General features: G+C 39.6%; 1 protein-coding gene across 1 annotated transcript in view; it reads right to left on the reverse strand.

Moving 5' to 3' along the window:
• Positions 1 to 21307, reverse strand: part of COL1A2 (collagen type I alpha 2 chain) — a 47984-nt gene extending 26677 nt beyond the window's left edge. The window contains exons 1-22 of the mRNA XM_074984724.1: positions 21278 to 21307; positions 19342 to 19425; positions 17848 to 17904; positions 14043 to 14087; positions 13882 to 13935; positions 13520 to 13573; positions 13094 to 13147; positions 12417 to 12470; positions 12059 to 12112; positions 10030 to 10074; positions 9685 to 9738; positions 9523 to 9567; positions 6952 to 7005; positions 4611 to 4709; positions 4466 to 4510; positions 4262 to 4360; positions 3613 to 3666; positions 3408 to 3515; positions 2355 to 2408; positions 2128 to 2226; positions 1126 to 1179; positions 548 to 646 (exon numbers count right to left, since the gene is read on the reverse strand). Coding sequence (XP_074840825.1) covers positions 548 to 646; positions 1126 to 1179; positions 2128 to 2226; positions 2355 to 2408; positions 3408 to 3515; positions 3613 to 3666; positions 4262 to 4360; positions 4466 to 4510; positions 4611 to 4709; positions 6952 to 7005; positions 9523 to 9567; positions 9685 to 9738; positions 10030 to 10074; positions 12059 to 12112; positions 12417 to 12470; positions 13094 to 13147; positions 13520 to 13573; positions 13882 to 13935; positions 14043 to 14087; positions 17848 to 17850 — 1227 coding nt within the window. The 5' untranslated portion in view covers positions 17851 to 17904; positions 19342 to 19425; positions 21278 to 21307. The remainder of the gene's footprint in view (positions 1 to 547; positions 647 to 1125; positions 1180 to 2127; positions 2227 to 2354; positions 2409 to 3407; positions 3516 to 3612; positions 3667 to 4261; positions 4361 to 4465; positions 4511 to 4610; positions 4710 to 6951; positions 7006 to 9522; positions 9568 to 9684; positions 9739 to 10029; positions 10075 to 12058; positions 12113 to 12416; positions 12471 to 13093; positions 13148 to 13519; positions 13574 to 13881; positions 13936 to 14042; positions 14088 to 17847; positions 17905 to 19341; positions 19426 to 21277) is intronic.
• Positions 21308 to 22617: the final 1310 nt, after the last annotated feature.

Genomic DNA, 22617 nt, shown 5'->3' on the forward strand with positions numbered 1-22617 from the left:
GGCTTTCACTAGGCAGCACCATAAATCCAAGGGGTTGAGTATAAAAATTATCTAATCACATCAACAGGACTGATCCAAAGCTTACTAAACTCAATAGAAGTACTTCTACTGGCCTCAGTGGGCTCTACAACCAACCTTACATAGTCAGGCATATTCAGAAAGCTCTTGAAGGGCCTGACCCTGCAGTTCCCCTATAGTGAAATGAATACAGGGAACCAGTGCTTGCAGAATTAATTAAATATAGAGAGTAGTACTAAAATGAACATATATTTTCATATGCACTTAACCTTATAAAAGCCTTACATATTTTCTACTGGCTTACTGAAACAAATGTATTATTTCTATTTTGGTTTACTGGACAATTTACTAGTGAGACAAAAATGGCCTCATAGCAAGCAGAATTTTAAACTCAATAAATATGCTCAATGAATAGTGATGCAAATAGGATGCATGCAGATTCAGGTGCTTAGCTATCATTGCTATGGACGTAACTGTGTAGCAAGGAAGAGGTTCACTGTGATACAAGACTCTGCTCTACTGTGCTTACATTGGGTCCTTTTGGTCCAGGGAATCCGATGTTGCCAGGCTCGCCTCTTGTGCCAGCTGGACCAGTGGGGCCAACTCTACCATCAGCACCAGGGAAACCCTAGGAAAACCAATCATACTGTTGAAAGCCTGTGTTTTAATCATTGACTCAGTTTCCTTCTGTGATATAAAGAAAAGAGCTACCAGTATGGGGAAGCCACATGCACCTAATGCCTATGGTTTACTTTTAAAAATTGGAGTGCGTGTCTGAATATACAGTTATTCTCATTACATATTTTTTCCTTTCTGTGATAGCGACAATCATCTTTTTTAGTATTACCTCCCTTTTAAGATTATGGGCCTGATCCAAAGCTTACGGAAATGCATGGAAAGACTCCCACTAACCTCCATGGATGTTGGATCAGTCTCTTAAGTTATAAAATACACAACTGTAATGGATACTTTGAAATAGATTGCGCAAACTTTAAACATAGTTGTGCTAAAGCTGAGCAGTGAGATTTCAGCTTCCTAAATACAGCTCTATAGCGGTGCTTTACTGTGTATATCTGTAAAATACAATGAAAAGAAAAAAATACTTACAACAGGACCTTCCTTGCCAGCAGGGCCTGGGCTACCAGGTTGACCTGGGAGACCCTAAACCAAAACATTTCACTGTAATGAATTCGTTCAGCTCACAAACAAACAGTCCCCCACCAAGACCAAGCTTTTTCTATACACTATCTAAATAAGTTGCAGTAAATAAGTCCTTAGTTCCTACTATGTTTATACAAAAAACACATTAAAGCAGAGCTCAGGAATATATTTCCACACAGATTGAAAACATGGCCATTTTAATTCCAGATACTTTATTTTATAATATGTGTGTGTGTGTTACTGGTTAAATTCATTTAGGCCCAAACCCTGCAAACACATACAACTCTAAAGTATGTGCGTAAGCATTTTCAGAATTGGGGGGTTAATGGCTTATGCATTCATTAGAAAACTGATGGAAGCAAATTTTATAGAAGGTGAATTAGAGAGAGAAAAAAACAATGCCAGGAAAGCCACGCCAGACTAGGGACGGGCCCTGCACTACTCCCTGAAGTCAATGGGAGTTTTGCCAGAGGAGCAGGACTGGCTCTAGCTAATCTAACAACCCATGCGAATATATGGACAGGATTTATTGTTCTTTCAGTTAATGTGTATAACCACATAAGCCAACATGACTTAGACAACATAGAGACACACATTTGAACGCTGATCATAATTACACATTGTGTAATAATCAATAGGACAGGAACCATCCTTGTGACAGCCATCTCTTTGTCCTGCTCCATCACCAGGGGCCTTAGCTGCTACCATGATAGCACCATATCATAATAATAATTAACTTCATTAAATACTGATATGGTTCATTTTGTTGAAGAAAGGTCTCATAATACAGAAGAGATTTGTGCAAGGAGAGGCTGGTCGAACTTGGCCTGTTCTCTTCTCTGACAATAGACAAAGGTGTTCTCTAGTTTGTGAACACATTTATCCCATAAAACTTAAGCTGTTTCCCTTTTCGAAGTTCTCCAGAAAGGCTACTGAGTTCAGACTTACTCTTGGACCCATGAGGCCAGGCTCACCAGGGCGACCAGCATCACCACCAGGACCCTTAGCACCAGCGGGACCAGGGGCTCCACGGCTTCCAGCAGGTCCCTACCAAAAATAAAAATAATTAAATGAATATTAAACCCAAGGCAGAGACAAGTAGCTGCAAGTATCATCCCTTTATATAAAGAAATACTGCATTATGTTGACTAGAAGGAAACTGTACAAAACCTCACCATAACACCAGCTCTGCCATCAGATCCAGGGAGACCACGAGACCCAGGAACGCCCTACGGAAAACAAACACACACCAGTTTAAGAATGGAAAAGAGATTAAATCACATGCGAAATTAGAGATTGCTAAAGCTCAGAACCCCAACCAGTCACATGCATCTGACAAAAGCGGTCTTTACCTACAAAAGCTTATGCTCCAACACCTCTATTAGTCTATAAGGTGCCACAGGACTTCTCATTGTTTTTGTGGATACAGACTAACACGGTTATCCGTCTGATACTCAGAGATGCTGCTCTCTCAGAGAAGCTTGGATCTGAGCACCCTCACCTTTGGGGAAATATGGCTCTCGAGAGAGATCCGAACCTTGTGACTTCCCAGACCTCTACTGGGTAGAGCCAGAACGTTAGGTCTGAGCACCCTCAGTCTCGGGTAAAATTCAGCTTTGGATCTCACCATGATGCTATAACCTGATCCATGCAGGTGGGCCCTGACTTGTGAAAGGTTCCACGACTACAAGAAACCGTTCAGGCAGCTCATATTGCAATATTTGGGCCTTTGGGCCTATTGCCAACCACTAACCTTCATCTGAAATACATACAGGATCAGAGTTCCCTTCTCTTTCCTCCCCAGGTCAGTGCCTGATCCTAAGCAGGGCTCAGTACCTCCTGCAGGGAGCTGACCTTGCTCCTCTCCAGCTTGAGATGCCGCCAGCACTTTGTCAGAGGTACTCACCCACCTGGCAGACTCAAGCCCTTTGTTTTTTACTACATTTATGTGTGTCGGTGGGTTTTTAAAGGGCAAAGTGCATTTGTGGTGCTCTACAAACAATATATATTTAACAAACAATAATTAAAACCAAACCCTAAACATATAATTTAGGGCGCAATGTAATTTGCAACATTAACATATATGAAGTAAAAATGGCCCAGATCACTGGATATAATATTGGTTCAACAGGCATGTTCAAAGTGGGTTCGACTTAGCTGCAATAGCTTTGCTATGTCACTTCCTTTCATTTTTGCTAATGTCTGAAATGTCCATGGATATAACCTACTCTTAGACCTGCTGGACCAGGGGGGCCAGTAGCACCAGCTTCGCCAGTAGGGCCTCTCTTGCCTTCCTCACCATTTGGACCAGAGGGACCTGGTGGACCAGCAGCACCCTGTTTTAATGTGAATAGAGAAAAAGGTCAGAATTTTATACAACACGCTAGAGTAAATTCATTCACTGAAATATGTTTCATGTGCCACCATACTCACAGGTTCACCCTTGTTACCAGATTCTCCCTTGGTTCCAGCAGGACCGGGCTCACCCTAGAGTAAAGCAAAGAGGTCACAGAATTAAGCACACTAACCAGGTCCTCTCTTTCACCAGTGCAAGCTCTCTATGTAGCCAAGTACTATTCAAGAATCTAATGGGGTTATCCTGCATCATTCTATTTTGACAGACACTCAGGGGCCATTTCTGGTATGTGTCCAATGGACTTATTCCGGTTTAACACACAAGGAACATGCAGAGAAAACAATACATTAAAAGATCATTTAAAATAACATCAAATGACCTAATACCTTCAAGATCTGCTCCTCAGTTGGCATTATACCAGCCACAGGACCGACCTTAAGACTGTTTCTTTATCGCTCAAATGCCTTACACGTTTGGATACCATTCGTGTGCAAGAGCTACCAAGCTTTATGGTCATCACAGAGAATTCATGAGCTCCACATTCTTGGGTAAGTCACAAGAAGCCAAGAGGCAGCAAAACATGGAAGTAAGCTGCTATGTGTAACTTAAAATGTCTTGGAAAGAAAAACTAAAATGTTTGTTTTAAAGAGAAAAAGTATGAAGATGATTTTGTAAGTGTGGATACTTTGGCCATTACAGAGCTATATTACAGACTATGCCACTTACAGCAAGTCCTCTAGCACCAGATGGACCAGCTGGGCCAGAAGGTCCAGGAATACCACGAGGACCAGGCAAGCCAGGAGCACCAGCAACACCAGGAAGACCCTGTTAAGCAAAAAAGAAAGAACATAGCAGTCCTGTTATCATCTTCATCATTTTAGTTGAAACACACTGTGTGAAACAACTGGGCTTGAATTTAGAGATACTTACAGCTGTACCTTTAGCTCCAGCAAGGCCATTAGCACCAGGGTTGCCCTAATAAGAAAGACAAAAAGGCATTAGTTAATATTTTCTGCTTACCCCCCTGAGCTCCACGAATTCACATTTGCTGAGAGCAAGACTGAAGCTAACTTACTGGAGGGCCAACAGGGCCGGCAGCACCAGGAAGTCCAGGCTCACCTCTTGGACCAGCAGGACCACTGGGTCCAACAGCACCAGCAGCTCCAATATCACCCTATTTGAGAAAATGGTATCAGACCTTTTATCTACAAGCATTGTGCGGTAGACATATCAAAGCATGATGTCTTTCAGCATGCAGAAGTCATACCACTGCAACTTGAGATTAATCATAAAGGCTAGCACTTCACAGAATTATAGAACACCAGAACTGGAAGGGACTTTGAGAAGTCATCTAGTTCATGACAGGACCAAACACCATCTAGAGTCTCTAGATCACCTGTGGCAGTTGTCTATCTAACCTGCTCTTAAGTATCTCCAGTGATTGAGATTCCACAACCTTGTTATTGCTGTGTGAGATACGAAGAAACTGAGGCTATGTCTGCACTATGAGCTAAAGCGTGATTCCTCAGCTCAGGGACATGTACTCAGTGAAAGCCAGAGGGAGTACAACTAGCAGTGCAGCCATGGTAGCACAAGTAGTGGTAAAAGAATCATGGCTGGACCGCTCCAAATACAGACCTTGTGGTGACAGGCGAGCGTGTACTTGACATAGCTCACCTATGCCTCCATTGCTGGTACCCATGATACCACGTCCACACTGTTTGTTATACTCGTGCTACCTCAGTGAGAACACAATCTGCAGAAATCATGCCCCTAGCTCATAGCCTTTTCACCCACTTTCAAAGGCAATGAACTTTGGAAGCCTGCATAGTTCCCAGGGAAGTTAGTAGCTTTCACAGGAGATATGGGTCCCTCGCCCCTCTGAAAAATCAGACCATAGGTGATCACCCAAGATCCCACAGGCAAGTCATAAGAGAACCAGTTTGCACTGCTGCAAACAATGACACAAAGTACAAGGCAACCATGAATGTGTCTCAAAGAGCCTGCAGGCAAGGGGTGTTCAATTACATTTTTTTGCATCTGAACTTGTTGTAAGTTCACCACTGCCAGGGACATCAATTACGTCATTTTATGGGATCTTTTCTTTTTTCCAATGGTACATCAGACTTAGAGGCTATTTTAGCTGAGACAAATGCTTTCATACTGCCCTTAGACACACAATTGTTCTGATGTCTTACGGATTCCTGAACAAATCACAAAATCTCTGCTGTTACTGGATAAACTCAAGGGAAGGTTTTCTTTGGTTTCTAAAGCTGTTGCCTTCTATCAAGAACGTGCCATGTATTTGTCCTCATCTTCAGAGTTTGTTTGTTAAGACTAAGGATCCCAACAAACAATTGTCTGTTATTCTGATCTAAACATGAATCAAGAGAGATTCTCGTGTCTGTAGTCTTCTGCGATAAACATCTCTGTTAAGGATGAGAGTACCATCAGCAACCTACTCTAGTTTATTCAAAACCACTGTAACCTGGGGCCTCTTGGCAAGCTGTCAATCCAGCTCCCAAATGGGGCCTAACTTGACTCAGTAGCTGAAATTCTGCCATTTTTATTTCATCGGAAATTCCATTTTATTTAATGGGAGTTTTAATGTGATAAGAACTCCAAGATCTGGCCTAGAGCAAATGGATTACTTAAACCTATAGTCTGTCATGGGAACAAGTTATTTACTTAAGGATTAAAGTAAAGCTATAATGATTTTTAATTGTAGATTCAACGTAGTAAATTTTGGAACTCAAGAGCCTGATTCTTCACCAACCTGTACCTTGTGTAATTTGATACCTGTATAAAGTGTTGCCATGCTGATTTGCCATGTTTCACCTCCATTCATCACAGGTGTACCTAACAGCACAAGGTGTGAAACAGTGCTGAACCAGGCTCTGAAGCTCCATAAGCACCTTTCTCTGTTCATCTCCTGAGTCAGATTTCATCTCATAGAGGAAATCCTGCTCTGAGGGCCACAGTGTGAGTCCTACTGAGATTTCCTCTACTGATCATCATTCAACACTAAGAAGTTTAGTACACCAATTCCCATGCAGCAATCAGATTTTGAGTGCTGAACAAGGGACAGATTTGTACCAAACAGCCCATAGATACATTTTACAATATTGTACGCTATTTTGTGTAATCCTTTCAGGCCCATGCTTCCTATGATCATTAAGAGCCAACATTAGTGATCTTTTAGATAAAAATAAAATAGTCTAGCTGCGTGTACAAGCTTCCATATTTCAAAATATTGTTATCTCTCTAATAATATTTCCAAAAGACATTCCCTCATTCTGATCTGTAAGAATTAGATTTGGTGTGAAAGCCTCCAGTGTCAGATGTAAGTGCCCAGTTTGATGAGCACAAGAATTTGATGGTACCCTTCACCTTTCCCTAAATGAAAATATTCATACCTTGGCACCAGGAGCACCTGGGAAACCTGGAGGACCAGCAGCACCAATGGGACCCTACAAAATGAAAGAGACGACGTGTTCAGAGAGATTACTTAGTTGCTGCAGTAAATATATGGCAAAACACAAATGTATATGACCACTTCTCAATGCATCTTCTCATCAGAAGCGACAAATGCACCTTTCTATAAACAATTAAAAAGTGGATTGATGCTGAACAATATTGGCACTGTGGATGAAGTCTTTATAAATGAGGGAAGATTCCTGTTCTAGAACCAAACACATGAGCAGGCCAGGAAAGAACAGAATGGGCTGATGCAGATTATCTGCTTGTGCCAAGCATCATGCCTCACAGTAAACTGCCACCACAAAGGGGTAACGTTATTCTGACAAGGAGCAAGTGCACCAGCTACTCCTTGTTGGTGATGCTTATTAACTATACATCACACTGTGGTAGGCCTGTGTTGTGTATGTCAACTGGCCAGCTGCCTGCATGGGAGGGGGAGCAGTTCCCTCCACTCTTTGCATTCCCTTGCATGCTAATGCCTGAAGCAACTCCCACCAAAGTCAATGTGAGATTGTGAGGACAGGGTTTGACCTAAGATGTAAATGGATTGTAATAGCTACTATGATTATCTCCAAAAGAAAACCAAGACCTATGGGGTGGATGAGATTATGTGGATTGTTAACTTGCACTTCCACTGTGATGACTAGGAGACAACTGACACTTTTCAACTATGCCAATCCACAGTGAACACTGCACAGTACAGTTCACAGCTGCAGTGGGGCGGGAGAATGGCAAGTGGTATTATATTTCTGACATAGAATTCCAGGATGATAGTAACACAACCATCTTCGTAAAGTGACTTTGTTTTTAATCAATGGCAAAAACAAAGAAACTCCGGCATTAACCTGCCATTCCACAGGACCTGTCTTATCAAGGTGCTGGTGTGAGACTTAATGCTTTTAATTATTATGGGACAAATATTCTGGTATATAGCCACAATAGAATGAGTTAGAGATAGCACTAATTCTCTGGTTTTGTACCTTTATAACCTTCAATTTATTTTGCAGTTCTTAACTACACAAAAAAGCATGTTACTTGTGCTTAAATTGTTAAGGGAAAGCATAACTATGATTCACTGATTACTGGTGTGGTCATTATCTCATTATTTCTATTGGGCTAAGATCTCTCGGTTGCACTCAGGCAACTCATCTTTGGCAATGAATGCCTCCCATAGATCTAAATGAAGTCAATGGGGTTTCCCATTGTAACCAGGAGGAGAATTTGGTAGATTATTCCTTTCAAGTGTACAATGTAACCAAGGAACCACCATCAACCCATTTTTCTATGACTGTCAACCCAGAGGTAATAAACACAATGGGTGTGTCTGCCAACATCAAAAAACACCATGTATATAATAAATATGAAATTAATGTATGCTAAAATTATGTATCAGAATTAACTGCATGAAAAGTAGCCATTTACTGAATTCCCATCATCTTCATGTTTGGAATGTTTTTAAGTCTGAAAGGCATGGAGAATGGAAAGGGAAAAGCCCTTGGGATTTTTTAAAGCATGTCTTGAGAAGTGTCATACAAGAGGATTGCAGGACCGGACACTAAATCATCTACTCCTTGGAATCTGGTATGCCAAAGTTAGTAATTCTGGACATGCGCAAGTCTGATTTGGATTTCATATCAGTGTAAATCCAGAGTGATTTCATGGAAGCCAGGCACTAAGGATTTTACATGAGTAGTAGCTCACCAGTATCTGTTGCAGTGTGAAATAATTGCCTTTGAAACAATCAAAACGGTCTGCTTTCTCCCTTGAAAAGTAAAATAAAATCCCAGCTGCCTGGTCCATTTGGCATACGAGTGAAGTAGAGTACATTTTGCCCCTTTCAGTGTTGGTCTGTCCTGCCAATTTTAATGCCAGGGAATCTCAGTAAGAGGTGACTAAAAGTGGCATTGTACTTCCCATTGAACTGATTCTCTGTTGGTTAACAGAGAATCAACCAGAAAAGGCCACACACAATATTTCACTGAATAATGAGAAATTGTGCATAATTCAGGAGATGGCTACAAGACCTTGGCCGTGTCTACACTAGCCCCAAACTTCGAAATGACCGCGCAAATAGCCATTTCGAAGTTTACTAATGAAGTGCTGAAATGCATATTCAGTGCTTCATTAGCATGCGGGCGGCTGCGGCGCTTCGAAATTGGCGTGACTTGCCGCCGCGCGGCTCGTCCCGACGGGGCTCCTTTTCAAAAGGACCCTGACTACTTCGAAGTCCCCTTATTCCCATCTGCTCATAGCAATAACGGGACTTCGAAGTAGGCGGGGTCCTTTCAAAAAGGAGCCCCGTCAGGATGAGCCGTGTGGCAGTGAGCCGCGTCAATTTCAAAGCACCGCGGCCGCCCACATGCTAATGAAGCGCTGAATATGCATTTCAGCGCTTCATTAGTAAACTTCGAAATGGCCATTCGCGTGGCCATTTCGAAGTTTGGGGCTAGTGTAGACGTAGCCCTCAAGTAACAACAGCCTTTACTGGCATCCAAGCAGGTACTTACAGCAGAACCAGTGGGACCAGCGCTGCCATCACTTCCACGAGCACCCTACAGGAGAAAAGTATGAGGATTAGCTTCTGCCACAGGATTTAAAAATGCCTATTAAAGAGGCACAGTAAATATGAGTTCCAGCTAAGCAACATATATAGATATAAAGTTACTTACAGTAGGTCCAGGAGGGCCTACTCTTCCTCTTTCACCAGGGAGGCCACGGGCACCCTTGAAGAATACATTTAATTACTTAGTTTGTGTACATGTGGCAAAACACTCATTGAGCAAGACACTGAACAAGGTTTGTCTCTCTGACTGTATTAATATCTTTCAGAGAAACAGGTTTCATACTGTAATTCTGAACATACAAAGAATGCTGTTTCAGTTAAACATGCACTATCATACAAATATGACTGATCCTAACTGACTGCAGTCATTGGCAAGCATTAGAACAGTTAATGGAGAAATATCTTATAAGTTTAGCATGTTTCTAAATTATGAACAATAACAAATACTCACAGCTTGCCCTGGGCTACCATTTTCACCATGAGCACCAGGTTCACCCTGTTAACAATAAAAATTGTTCATCAGTTAGGCCTACGTCTATTACATTTCTTACGGCCCTGATGAAATTTTAAGGGCCTGATCTTACGCTTATTGATTTCAATGGGAATCATATCACTGCCCTTAGTAAGAGCACATTTGCAATTACAGTCCCTAATTTTACATGTCTAACATGTAGAACACACACAAGGTATGTATAGCATGTCGAAGACCAGGTTTGATCAGTATTTTCATTAGTTTTTGGGGGGTTTTAGCCAGAGCAAAATTATCGCCTACCTTCTTTTATTTGGATAATACCAAGATTACAAATGCTGGGTCAGCCCACTCCATTTAACAGCCAGAAGTAAGCTATTACTCCAACAGCTTGCACCTTGAGGCCAGTGATCAAAACACGTATGGTAGTCACCCATCCTTTACCCAATAGGTGCTGGCCCATATGTGCTATCACTGTGCCAGAACGCTAATATTTTGTTCTGTAGAAGTACTATGAAGCTATGATATGGTTTTGCAAGAACTGTTGCAAAGTAACTTGAGAACAAAGAAATTTCACTGGCTGACGGTATATCATATATTTGTATGTGGTGATACCATACAATGCATTTGGTCTGTACCAATAAAAAGGTATAAAATAATATTTAGCAGAGCAAAAATTCCCCACATAATGGCTCATTGAGTCTTGGGAATCAATAGTATCATTTGTGTTCTATATGTCACGGGTTGATGTAAGTGAGTCTACATGAATGTATCTGTTCTCCTTTCATCAGGGGTCCTGCAAAGAAGTGACCAGATTTAACCCGGGATAATTTCCCTGTAATCAGCACAGACCACACTACTAGTGAATTTGGCTTAATCTGTTTCTGTCATAGTAATATTCATAACAACCGCTCTCTCATTCATTTCACTATTTTTGTCTGATTTTTACCTATAAGTATTTAACAGAAAACTGAAAAGCCTAGTAGCCGGTCATTAAAGAGGTCAGCAATCAGATAGCATGCTGCATAGTGGTATGAGAATTTTATACTGTGACCAACAGCATTATTATTAGGCACCCAGAAAAAAAGCGACTAAAGGAATATTGTCCGGACTTTGTGTTGCTGATTTAATAACTGTCAAAATCAAATTTCTAATGTGAAATAAGCAAAAGCATCGCAAGGAGTTGTAACCCAAGAAGTTGTAAATATGCTTGTGTTTGGCTGTGTCTACACTACAAAAATAACTTTGAAGTTACTTACTTTGAAGTACAGTTTTGAAGTTGAGTGACTACACCCCCCCCTACTTTGAAGTAAAACTTCAAAGTAGGGCACTACTCCATTCCCAGGTATGGAGTAAGGGCTTCGAAGTTGGGCTCCCTACATCGAAGTTAACTTTGAAGTAAGGGAAAATGTGCTGGCTACTCAAAGTTAGCTCCTAGTGTAAATGCACACTTTATGTAGTTCTGCATTTCTCTGCTATGTTTAAATTCAGTTTTACAAGGCTGATATCTAAATGTGTTGCTAAAGTGTTGAGTTGTGAAAAAATAATTCCAGAGAGGCCTATTCAAAAGAAATCAAAGCAACGTCACCAACCACCAATGTTCTAACAGAAGGCAAGACAAGAATACATGGCTAAGGCAGCATGTTTGTTTCAGAAATGGGTATGTGCATTGTAATGGGCTTAGAAATTAAAAATATTACACGTGCAGGGACAGTAGAATCATTATATTTTTAAGTACTGCTGGAAACCTAATCGTTAGTGGCCCAATCCTGCAGCTCTTATTCAGGAGAATTACCCCAATAACAGCTCAAGGCCCCAGGCACCATCTTTCTTGTTAAGAAGATGATGTATTCCTTTAACATGGGTCAGCTGATGCTGGAATTATTTCATCCTGACAACTGTTTAGGTGACAATACAGGAGAATAATTGGAGATAACAGCATGTGTATTTTGCTGAAAGATATTGTATGCACCCTTTGTTTTAAATGCCATTATTCTGATTTGTTTTTTACCTTGACACCTGGAGCACCGGTTTGTCCCCTTTGACCATCCAGACCGTTGTGTCCCTATATTGAAGTAAAAAATAACTGTTACAATGTATATTCTTGCCAATCTTTATTCATGCCTACAAACCGTCATTCACATGTGGAATGTCCATCTTTCCACTCTTACTCAATAGTCATCATATGGTTGGTTGGTTTTTTTCTGCTTTGTTATACCATGGTCACACTCATGGTTTTAACAAGACTCATTTTGCCAGTCCATACATTTACAATGTTTCTCATCTATATCAATCTGTGAAAGATTGATGGGAATTTCAATATCCTGAGATATTTTCAGACTTGACAATATAGTAAGAAATATTCTCACCCTAATTCCTTTGAAGCCAGGCAGACCAGGAGTTCCAGGGAAACCACGAGCACCCTTAAAGGAAAAAGAGGAAGTGTGAAGGAATGTTTAACACATTAGGAAGTACAGCTAAAGGGAAGATAACTTCTGCAATATATAGTCAGGTATTGAACAGATTAATTAATTAGGAAAAAGCTTTTTGCTGTAGGCTGGGAGCCTGAATCTGTGAAATACTCAGCACTGTAATTTCCCATCTTATGCAAGGGACTTAACTACTAAGCAAAATATTAACAATAAGCAGTCAAATTGCCAAGTTCATGAGTGCAATGCATAGGGCGGGGATCCGTGGTCAGGATTTCTAACATGTTCTCTACTAGTTTAGTCTTCTAACCTAAAGCATCAATTCTCCTCTTCCTGTTCAATTCCCCCCTGCGCGTGCACGCACACACACGCACGCACACACACACAAAATTAGTATCAGCCTCTAAGTGTTTCTGATGCACAGAATTTCTAGCTCCATAAATAGGAATATAAATGCACAAGAATCCTTCAGGGTATGAAATGGCACCAGAATAGCAGGGTAGCCCATTCAGGCTGGGATTACTAGTCTCCTAATATGTTCCTTTTCCTAGATGTCCCCAAGTTTTATCACCTACAAGGCAATTATTCTGCTTAATATATGATAGGCAATTTCTCACCTGAGCACCAGGAACGCCCCTCTCACCAGATCTTCCAGGTTTTCCAGGGTGACCCTAAAAAGTGACAGAAAAGAAAACTAGTTGTGTAACTAAGGGAATGGAACCACATTTTAAAAATCAGTGGAGCTTATCTTCAGCACATGGACTCCACGTTTGGTTTAATTTCACTTCTCCTGTAGTTTTGAGTCTTAAAGTCACATTTGGAAAGATTTACAATTCTCTGTTTTACATTATGTTTGCCAAATGCAAAGTGGTTTCTACATGATCGGCAGTCTGAGAGAGTTGAGGTTTGCATGTGTTTTACACTTTTGTGTAGTTGTCATCACAACAGTAGGTATGCCCTGAAGATAAGATCTTTTTAATTTAGAGATTAATTGTGAAAGTACTGACTCTAACGAAGATGAATGGTGTTTAATAACTACTTACATCTTCACCAGCTTTTCCAGGAGGACCAGGTGGACCACGGGAACCAACAGGACCCTATTAAAAAGGCACAAGGATTACGGGAAGTTAGACAATTGAAGTAAGACTGATCAATTGCTTTGATGTTCAAGTTGAATTAGAGATTCACCCAGGTTGTGAACCCTTCTATGCCAGTGTTTGTGTAAGCCTGCTGATTTTATGGTTCATGGAATTTACACTTGGGGAAGTCTGAGCGCTGGCTCATGTCTGTGACAAGATCAAACAGAAACATTGAATTCAAATATCCCTGAACACGAATGCATAAAAATTTCAGCATTCAGATTGACTACCAATTAACAGTAAAGGGGAAAAAAATATCCACTTACAGTTTGACCAGGTTCACCAGGCTCACCAGCAGGTCCTTGGAAACCTTGAGAACCCTAGAGGAAATAAGTTCTTAGTATCGTTTTATAGAAGGATCTGTTTATAATCTCTGTGCATATAATCCTTTTCTCTGTCCCATTATTTGTAATCTGAATATACTTACAGGGGGTCCGCTTGTTCCAGGTGGGCCTCTGGGTCCCATTATACCCTAGAAAAAAAGAATATAACACCTGTTAGCATAATAATAATAATAATAATACCCGGCCATTCATATGTTACCAACATTAATTCAAACAACACTCTTGAGGGGTAGGAAGAGATTACAGTTGCCATTCTGCAATGGATCAGCTGATGCACAGGAAACTAAGTGATTTGCCTCAGGCATTTAGCCAATCAGCTAGGAGTCCTGACTGCTTTGCCTGCTAGCTTTCCATCAGGCTGCCTCAGAGGCTATGTGAGCTAATGAAACTATTAAAGGCACACTGCCAATGCTCACATATCATGAGATTTTCTACTTCCTTTCTGGCTGGTAAGTAAGGATGTGACCCAGGTGCCCTCACATCCAATCACTTCTCCTCTTGGCTTGCCAGTATTATTCTTGAGAGCAAACAACCAGAGTGAATGATCCACAGTCATAAACAAACAACAAACACCGTTCAAGGTTACATTTTACAGTTTATCAGCCTTGTCAGTGGCTCTTCCAAGGAAAGGAAGAGATACTGAGAAATGAAAACTGGTATCATGGTAGGGTAATAAGAGAAAAAAAATCTAGCTAATTAGTTATATTTGTTACTGTTATATTAGTACACACTGCAAAATCCCTATTGATGTATTACTTTGGAAACGGACTCTTGGTACACACTGTCTATGTAATGTTTTGCCAGCTATAAAGAAATAATTTTCACTCACATTCTCCATTTTGCATTCTATTTATGAACCTCACTAGGAAACCTATGATGTTTTACTAGTTTATGCTGCTAAACCGGTATTATGAAGTCAAACTATATCCTCACAGAGGATTAACGAACTAGCACACAATTGTTTACTATTGTTTTATACATTACAGAGCAAACACAGCAAGATACAAGTCATCCAAATGCATCTAGCTAAACCCCATTATACAAATTTGTATTTGATGGGATCTAGAGTGCTTTATATTATGACTGAAAGAATGAAGTATTAATGGGTTATAATAATAAAACTTCGGGAACATTTTTAGATATTTTGAGAGTAAAGTGAAAGAATATGCAACAGCTTTTTAATACATTAAATTAGGTAACATCAGAGTCTCTTAAAATGTGAACAGACCTCATTAAAAGTAATAAAAGCACACGTGCCTATTGAAAGAAGGACATTTCCCTATGGGATCGAGAGCAATCTTATTCGGGGTGAGACTGCACAAACTGTATTTTACAGTATGTAATTGGCCACCGATATGCACCATCATCCTGGGTAAAATTTTCCTTATATGGACTCCCTGCACAGGGCCTGTGGAGTATTTGTGTCACTTAAACACTAAAAATAGGGTCTAAGTGACACAAAGGCCTTGCACTGGCTCTCTGCAGGAAGGTGAATTGCACACACAGATTTTCCCTGTTACTTCTACAGGATTTAGAAAAAAAGGAAGGAAAAAACCCTCCTACAAGTAGATTTTGCTAAAATTCAATATCTCAGAGATTTTTTACAATGAAATCATACGTTTTGAAATGATAAAGAAGTCCATTCTTCTCACCATATGGGTGCATTTTTCCCATTCATGTTAAGAGAATTTTCTCATAGAGTACCCATAGATACAGTGGCTTCCAATAAAAAAAAATCATCTTTAACCATTTTAGCCATGGTTACCTCACAATGATATCTTAATCTTGACTGTTGCTTGGTGCCCGCAACAGTTGTTTACTTTCACTTGATAGATTATACACATGATTGGTGTGTGCAGGAGGTAGGCATACAGTAAACATGGGCACAGCTCAGATTCGTTTTGAATATGTTTAAATTCTATTCTGTCTGATCCTTCGGTGCTTCTGCACTCAGAACTCCCACTGAGGATAAGCAAAGCTTTGAGTAAAGACTGATTCTGACTGTACTAAGTTATTATTTAGGGCTGTCAGAGTCGGAAAAAGTATGAGTGAAGACGAGGGCTTGGACTCATCTTTGTGCATGGAGCACCAATGGAGTTGCTGGTGGGGGAGCACCATACTCTCCTTTTTGGAAAATTTATTACTGAGTACTTTGCTGCTGTGACAGTCCCAGCTGAATGAATCCTCATTTATATTTTCTCATTTTCTCCCAGAGACAGAGACAACCTCCATCTAGAGGCTCAGCTGTAAATTATTTTATCTCTCCCCAGAGTTGTCACTAAAGCATTGTGAGATGCCCTGTTATTTGTTTCTCTATGCACTGCCCATGTATGAAGACATTTTTATGACCTATTAAGAGAGTTCATATACAGCTGAGCAATCTGAAGAGCAATGATATATGCTGGCTATGAAGGGAATGAGTGTAACTAATGCTGTGAAACTTAGGTGTGTCAACATCTTTTTATTAAAGTTTCAGATCCAAGCCATTTTCAGGCACGGAAACATATGATCAGCCCCATTATGAAACACTTTAGCTGAACCAGATGGGGACAAATTCCTCACTGTGGCTGGTTCTACACTTACCTTGAATATCAACAGTTGCTATGCAATTTTAGGTATGCCAGCCGCATACCAAAAAAATTGATTTTGCAGCCATTGATATTTATCCCTGTCCTCACTGCAGAATGCCGATGCAAGCGCTCCTCCTGTCAGCCTTCCTTAATCCTTGTGGCTCACAAGGAGTTCTGGGGTCGACATTGACCCCAGAACGTGCTGTTTCATGCATGCACGAAACAGCACCTCAGAAGATCAAACGTCAGCGTTCCATCTTCCACAGCAAGTGTAAACCCAGCCTGAATTACAACCAACACTCCCCTCCCCCAGCCTTAGTAACTTCAGTGTGGGTTGCACAGCACAATTTAACTCATTGCTTACATTTTAGGTACACTGACATCACTGATATTGTGTGTACGCACCATGCTTGGAGATACAGTGACACATTCTACCTTCATGTACACCTTCGATTACAATAGGGTTACACAGGTGTAACTGAAGACAGAATTTAGCTCATATGCAGCTAGCCACATACACAAGCACCCTGACCTACATGGAGAAGCAATTGTACTTCTAAAATGTCCGCTTCTGCAGATTTAGCAGAGGTAGGTAGAAAGGCTCTCCTTCTGGATAGGTCTTATGTAGGATTTTTCATCAAACGCAATTTGCTCTTTACTCAGTCTGTATTGTGAGAACAATTTTATGTCTGTTTTGCCTAATTACTCTTAGATGTAATACCTATTGGGAGTAGATGATGCAAAATGGAATCCAAGGTCCTAATTACATCCTCATTAAAGCTGGGCAATGTTAATGAACTCAAAAGACTTGTACAGTACTTGTTCCCACAAGTTCCCCATATCAGTGGTTCTCAGATGAGTTAGCTGAGGTGATTCTACCCAGGTCTATCTTGATATGACAGAGATTAATTTTACTGTCAACGTTTTTTTATTCCCCAAAATTTTCTTGTCTCTTTATGGGGAAAGGGAGGGAAAATAAACCAAATGACCCCCTAAGATCAGACCATGAGCGTCTCCAATAAAATAAGGGTCAGATCTTCCACTGGTCTATATCAGCATAGCTGTACTGATGTCAAAGGTGTTGCAGTGAGATACACTGGTAAAGGGTTTAGCTCTAAAAATGCACAACAAATATTTTCAATTGCCCAACATCAAAAGCAGAGCAAGAACTTTACATTGACTCAGACTGTGATGGGATCATCACACCCATTTTAAACTATGTTGTCAGTTATGACACAGATATTTAGTAAGGATCCACCTGAAACATTTGATAAACATATCTGTGTAAGCTGTTGGATGAAGGAGAATGTTTGCCTACCATGGGTCCTTGGCCATAATCAGCTGCCTTAGATGGATCATATTGAGCAGCGAAGTTCTGTAGGAGAGAAAATGTTTGAAATTCATATTAAATGTAAGATCTTCCTTAACATATCAGGTTTTTAGATCTATACTATATACCCACATTACCTGATATTTGTTATATTTTCTGGATAAGAGGTTATTTTCATTTCCTTAAAATGTGTAACAATGGCAACATTTATTGAGTGCATTTGTGTTGATTCTAGTCCAAAAATTAAACTTTCCTTAATAATAACTATTGCATTTTACAAAACTCTCTCAGAAACATTTATTCAACAGGATCTGAGGCTGATAGTGTGAGCTGAAAACTCAGAACACAAAATTTGTGTCCATTTAGAAGAGATACATATTCCTAGCTCACCTATACCATTTTGGACAAATCTCAATTGGAAGAGCTATGTACATTTATCATTGCACCAATCAACTGAGCTTAACACTTCACCCCTTTGAATCTGCAAATGAGTTAGGACTCCGCAGTTTTTCAGAAGATCTGAGGTGATTACATTCTCAAGAATATTGTACAGGACCTTGTGAGTTTCCATCAATATGAGCCTTGCAGACTTTTACAGAAAGATCTTTGCTTTACTGAAATATTTATTGAGAAAATGCATTGTCCACCTCTTAAACCAAAATGAAATAGAAAATACTCTTTTCATGCTTAGGTTTCTTTGAAATTGTTACTATTTTAACTTAGTCTTTTTATTTCAGCTTTATGTCTGCTAAAAGGATCCAAACAACAAGAAACAAGCCCATTGCTACTCCTACTGAAGAGGAAAGCGGGCTAATCCCCAGGGTCCTTTGGGGTGATTTACAGTGTCTGCCCATTAATACATCATGTCCAAGACCTTCTGCCTTTCAAGGCACATTGAGGCCTTTTCAGGAAAAGCGAAGCACAGATTGTTTCTGTAAGAAGGGCAGAGGAGACAATCTATTTAAGCACTAAGCCACTAATATTGTTCACACTGAAAAACTCAGAGGGAAGAAAGATGTAATTTATGAGTTTAAGCCTATACTATTTCTGCACTTGGTTTCAACACTAACTTCCCCTTACCTGAAGACAACAGCAAAAAGTGCTGTTCTGTTTGCCCATGTGCTTAATCATTATGGATTTCAATGGATTAATTTCTGAATAGAAAACCATGTCATATCTAAGATGTTTGGACAAGAAAAAGAAATAGCATTAGGAAATTAAGGAGTTAATTCTCCCCTTCATGCACATGTTAGGCTCCCTACAGGCGTTTATAAGGGTCCCAAATTCAGCATGAGAAATATACCCCTCAAAGAACATTCCAGTGAAATGGAAGGAAGAATCCCATTCCATTCCAAGCTCAACAGAATGTTTTCTTCTATTCTAAAGTGAAAAACCTTTATTTTCTGACAGATGTATATTTAATCATTATATGCTACAAAGCACGGATGATCAGTTTCAATAATAAAAATGTGGATGTCTTACTCCGCCAAGACCGGGAGGACCAGGGGGGCCTGGCGGCCCTGGTGGACCATCTTCACCATCTCTGCCTGGTGCACCTGGTGGACCCTAGAGTCAAAAAACATGAAAATGAAGTTGATGTTAGAAATAGTGGAAGAAGACTCTGAACAGTTGAAATCATTAGTAAAAAAGGACATACTCTCCAACATTCCCATATATGCAATTTCAACACTCACTGTCAACTTCTAAAAAGTTAGCATAGTCTGAACTTCCGTTGCCAAGTTGCTTCATCATAGCAATATGTTTACTACATTTTAGTGCATTAGAGGCTCTTTGGAGTTTTCATTAGGTTCATGCTCTCAAAATTGGGTGCTAAACTGGGGTGTTCAATTTTGAACACCATCAAATTTTGTACCAACAATTTGCACATACTAGGTCAGATTCTGCCTTCCTTATTCACACTTAGCAGCAATAAAGGGATAGTCAAAGTGATTTATGGATGGCAGACACTGGTCTACTGATATGTGCCCACAAACAGCAGAATCTGCAGGTGCAAATGACTGGGCATGCAACAACAGTGGGCACAAACCACTGGGTGTACAAAACTGCCTTTGCAAACTCAAAGGCTGGAGGGAAGTCAGCTGAGGTTCGGTGCGCACAACCCTCCACTGGTAGAAAGTCAACATTGCTCCATTACATTCAATGTAATTAGGCCAGTTCACATGAACTCCAGATCTGGCCCAACACTTACAAATATTATATGAGAAGCAAAACAAAGTACTCCAAAGATTTTCTGTTCCTCTATCACAATTGACGATACATTCCATTTGCAATAATTGCTTGAAACTGCATATACACACAACCTGTGTGTTATATTTGTCCTCATTTACACCTATGCAAACCTGCCACATTCTGGCCTTGGTTACAGGAGTCAGAGGACACCGTTTAGCATACTCTGTATTTTGGACCCAAATACCTCTCCAGATAAAATCAGTGGAAAAACTCTCTGACTTCAGACAGAGCAAGACTGGATCCACTTTATGCACACCCACACCCACACCCATGCATACACAAAATCTATATGTTGTTACAATAAAGAAAATAATTCTGAAATTGATTTAGATAGAAATAAGGTGTGTTGGGCAAATTTACAGCCCCAGCTATACGTATGCTTCTTGATGGTTTACAGTGCAAGCTTTAAAGATTGCAAGTGATCATTACACAAAAGATGCATCACATTATGGCATTTCCATTATAAAAATGAGGCAAAACTGCAGCCACCACTATTGCACATTGTGATGATAAAAATACACCCTACCAAAAACTTTGTGTGTCACCAAAGCAAAATAGAAAAAGGAAATGGTTGGAAATAGTATGACTACGTGAAAATTGGAATCAGATATGTATCCAACTCTGTCTACAGTTATATACACAATATTCAGTAGGGCACACCTCCTTCCCATTGACGAATACAACATACACAGCTTACATTTGCCACCAAAAGGTTTTTCAAGTCACTGTATATTTGATTTAAAATTAACAAAAGCTTCTCAGAGCAGGTGTTGTCTATGCTGCTTCATGTTTTAAATAGTTTTATCTTTGAACCAGCTCTGAGCATGCATCTTTCCGTGTCAGTTTTTCTTCTCCACTTTCATGGCACCTTTCTCCGCTGTGTACAGTTGGAAAATATTCTTCAAACTTTTGACCCAAAATATCAAGCCAAGGTATCTGAACTTACACCTGAGCAGTCCCAGGCACCTTAATCAGGTTGTACACATTTCACTCAGGGCAGAATTTGGTCTGCCATGTACTATATCTTTCTTAAATTTATGTAAACAAACCTCTCATAGGTGCATTTATTTCATTACATGTGCTTACATGTGGTTGGCTCTTTCCTATTATTCCTCCACAGGCAATTATTCTAATATAAATAACTGAACAACAATCATGGTTCCCTTACCCTTTCTCCTCGTGGCCCTTTGTCTCCTCTGGGACCCTGCAGGAAGAAAAAGAAAACAATGTAACATGCTGGGTAGGCTTCCAGCAAAATATATGAACACATGTAAACAAATGGTACTGCTTAGAATAATCAGTTTGTGAAAGTGTGACAAAACCACTATTTTATATATGTCACAGATAGTTATTTTGGTACCTCTACCTGGTCTTCTCCTATAACTTATTGAGAAGCAGGAGTAGACTATAACAATATTTTAGTTAGATAAACACAGAATAGTCTGTGGAAACATCCATATAAAGTTGATTTTTTTATTCCACACTGAAAAATAGCACTAATATTTATTTCTAAAAACAACATATATTTCCTCTGCCATTACAGACCTGAATAGCTGTAGCTGTTGTATAAAACGTGCATGTCACCAACTGTTTTTTTAAATTTTGTCAAGAATGTTTTCCCAAATATAACTTAGTTCTCTGTATGTGCAATTCTGCTCTTAAGTAAAACAAGTAAATCTAGAGTCTAGGTTTATACTAATGTGAATATGGCCCAACAGCTGTTTTCTTCTTTTTCTTTACTAAAAACTTATGTGCTAAATTGGTCAAGTGTCTGAAAAAAAGATTCAATACTTTTCTTTTCAACCTATATCCAGTAAAACGTTAATTTGCTTGTGACAATTTCATGTTATCAAAATTCTTAAACAAACGATAACAAATAATAATAATAATAATAATAATAATAATAATAATAATGCTTACCCTCCGCCCTGCAGTTGCCTAGAAAGGAATGAATTATAACAAAACTTTAATTAATGATAGTTGCTTCCCAAACACAATAAAATTACTACAACATACAAGCATAGAGATTCAGCCCTTTAAATCAAATTCTGTATTTAATTTAATTTTATAAAGAAATACATAGTTGAAAATATTGACTACATTTGTGACATTGCTCTAAAAATCTAGGAGGAATTATATACATGGCATACATTATTTTAGGTTTTAATGCACACAGCTATTTGTTAAATACCTGTGTATAAAAAACTGGCTAGTTTATATTTAGCACAACATGCAAAAAAGGTATATATAAAAACACACCTGAATGCATTCATAATCCTGGTGATAAAATTATGCTTAGGAAGAGATTTAAGCTTTAAAGCATGATAATCTCCAACCTAAGGGCAACGTATAATATCCAAATGTCACTGCTATGCTATTTCCTCTTTATATTATTTTTACCTATGAAGGCAGTCTCTTTAAAAAAAGCCCTGCCCATTTGGAAATTGGGGTGGGCACATTTCTTGACAGTCCCTACAGCACTTAATAGTTGCTAGGTTTTCCATGACC

Source organism: Carettochelys insculpta, chromosome 2, assembly GCF_033958435.1.
Source record: "Carettochelys insculpta isolate YL-2023 chromosome 2, ASM3395843v1, whole genome shotgun sequence".
Classification (NCBI taxonomy): Eukaryota; Metazoa; Chordata; order Testudines; family Carettochelyidae; genus Carettochelys; species Carettochelys insculpta.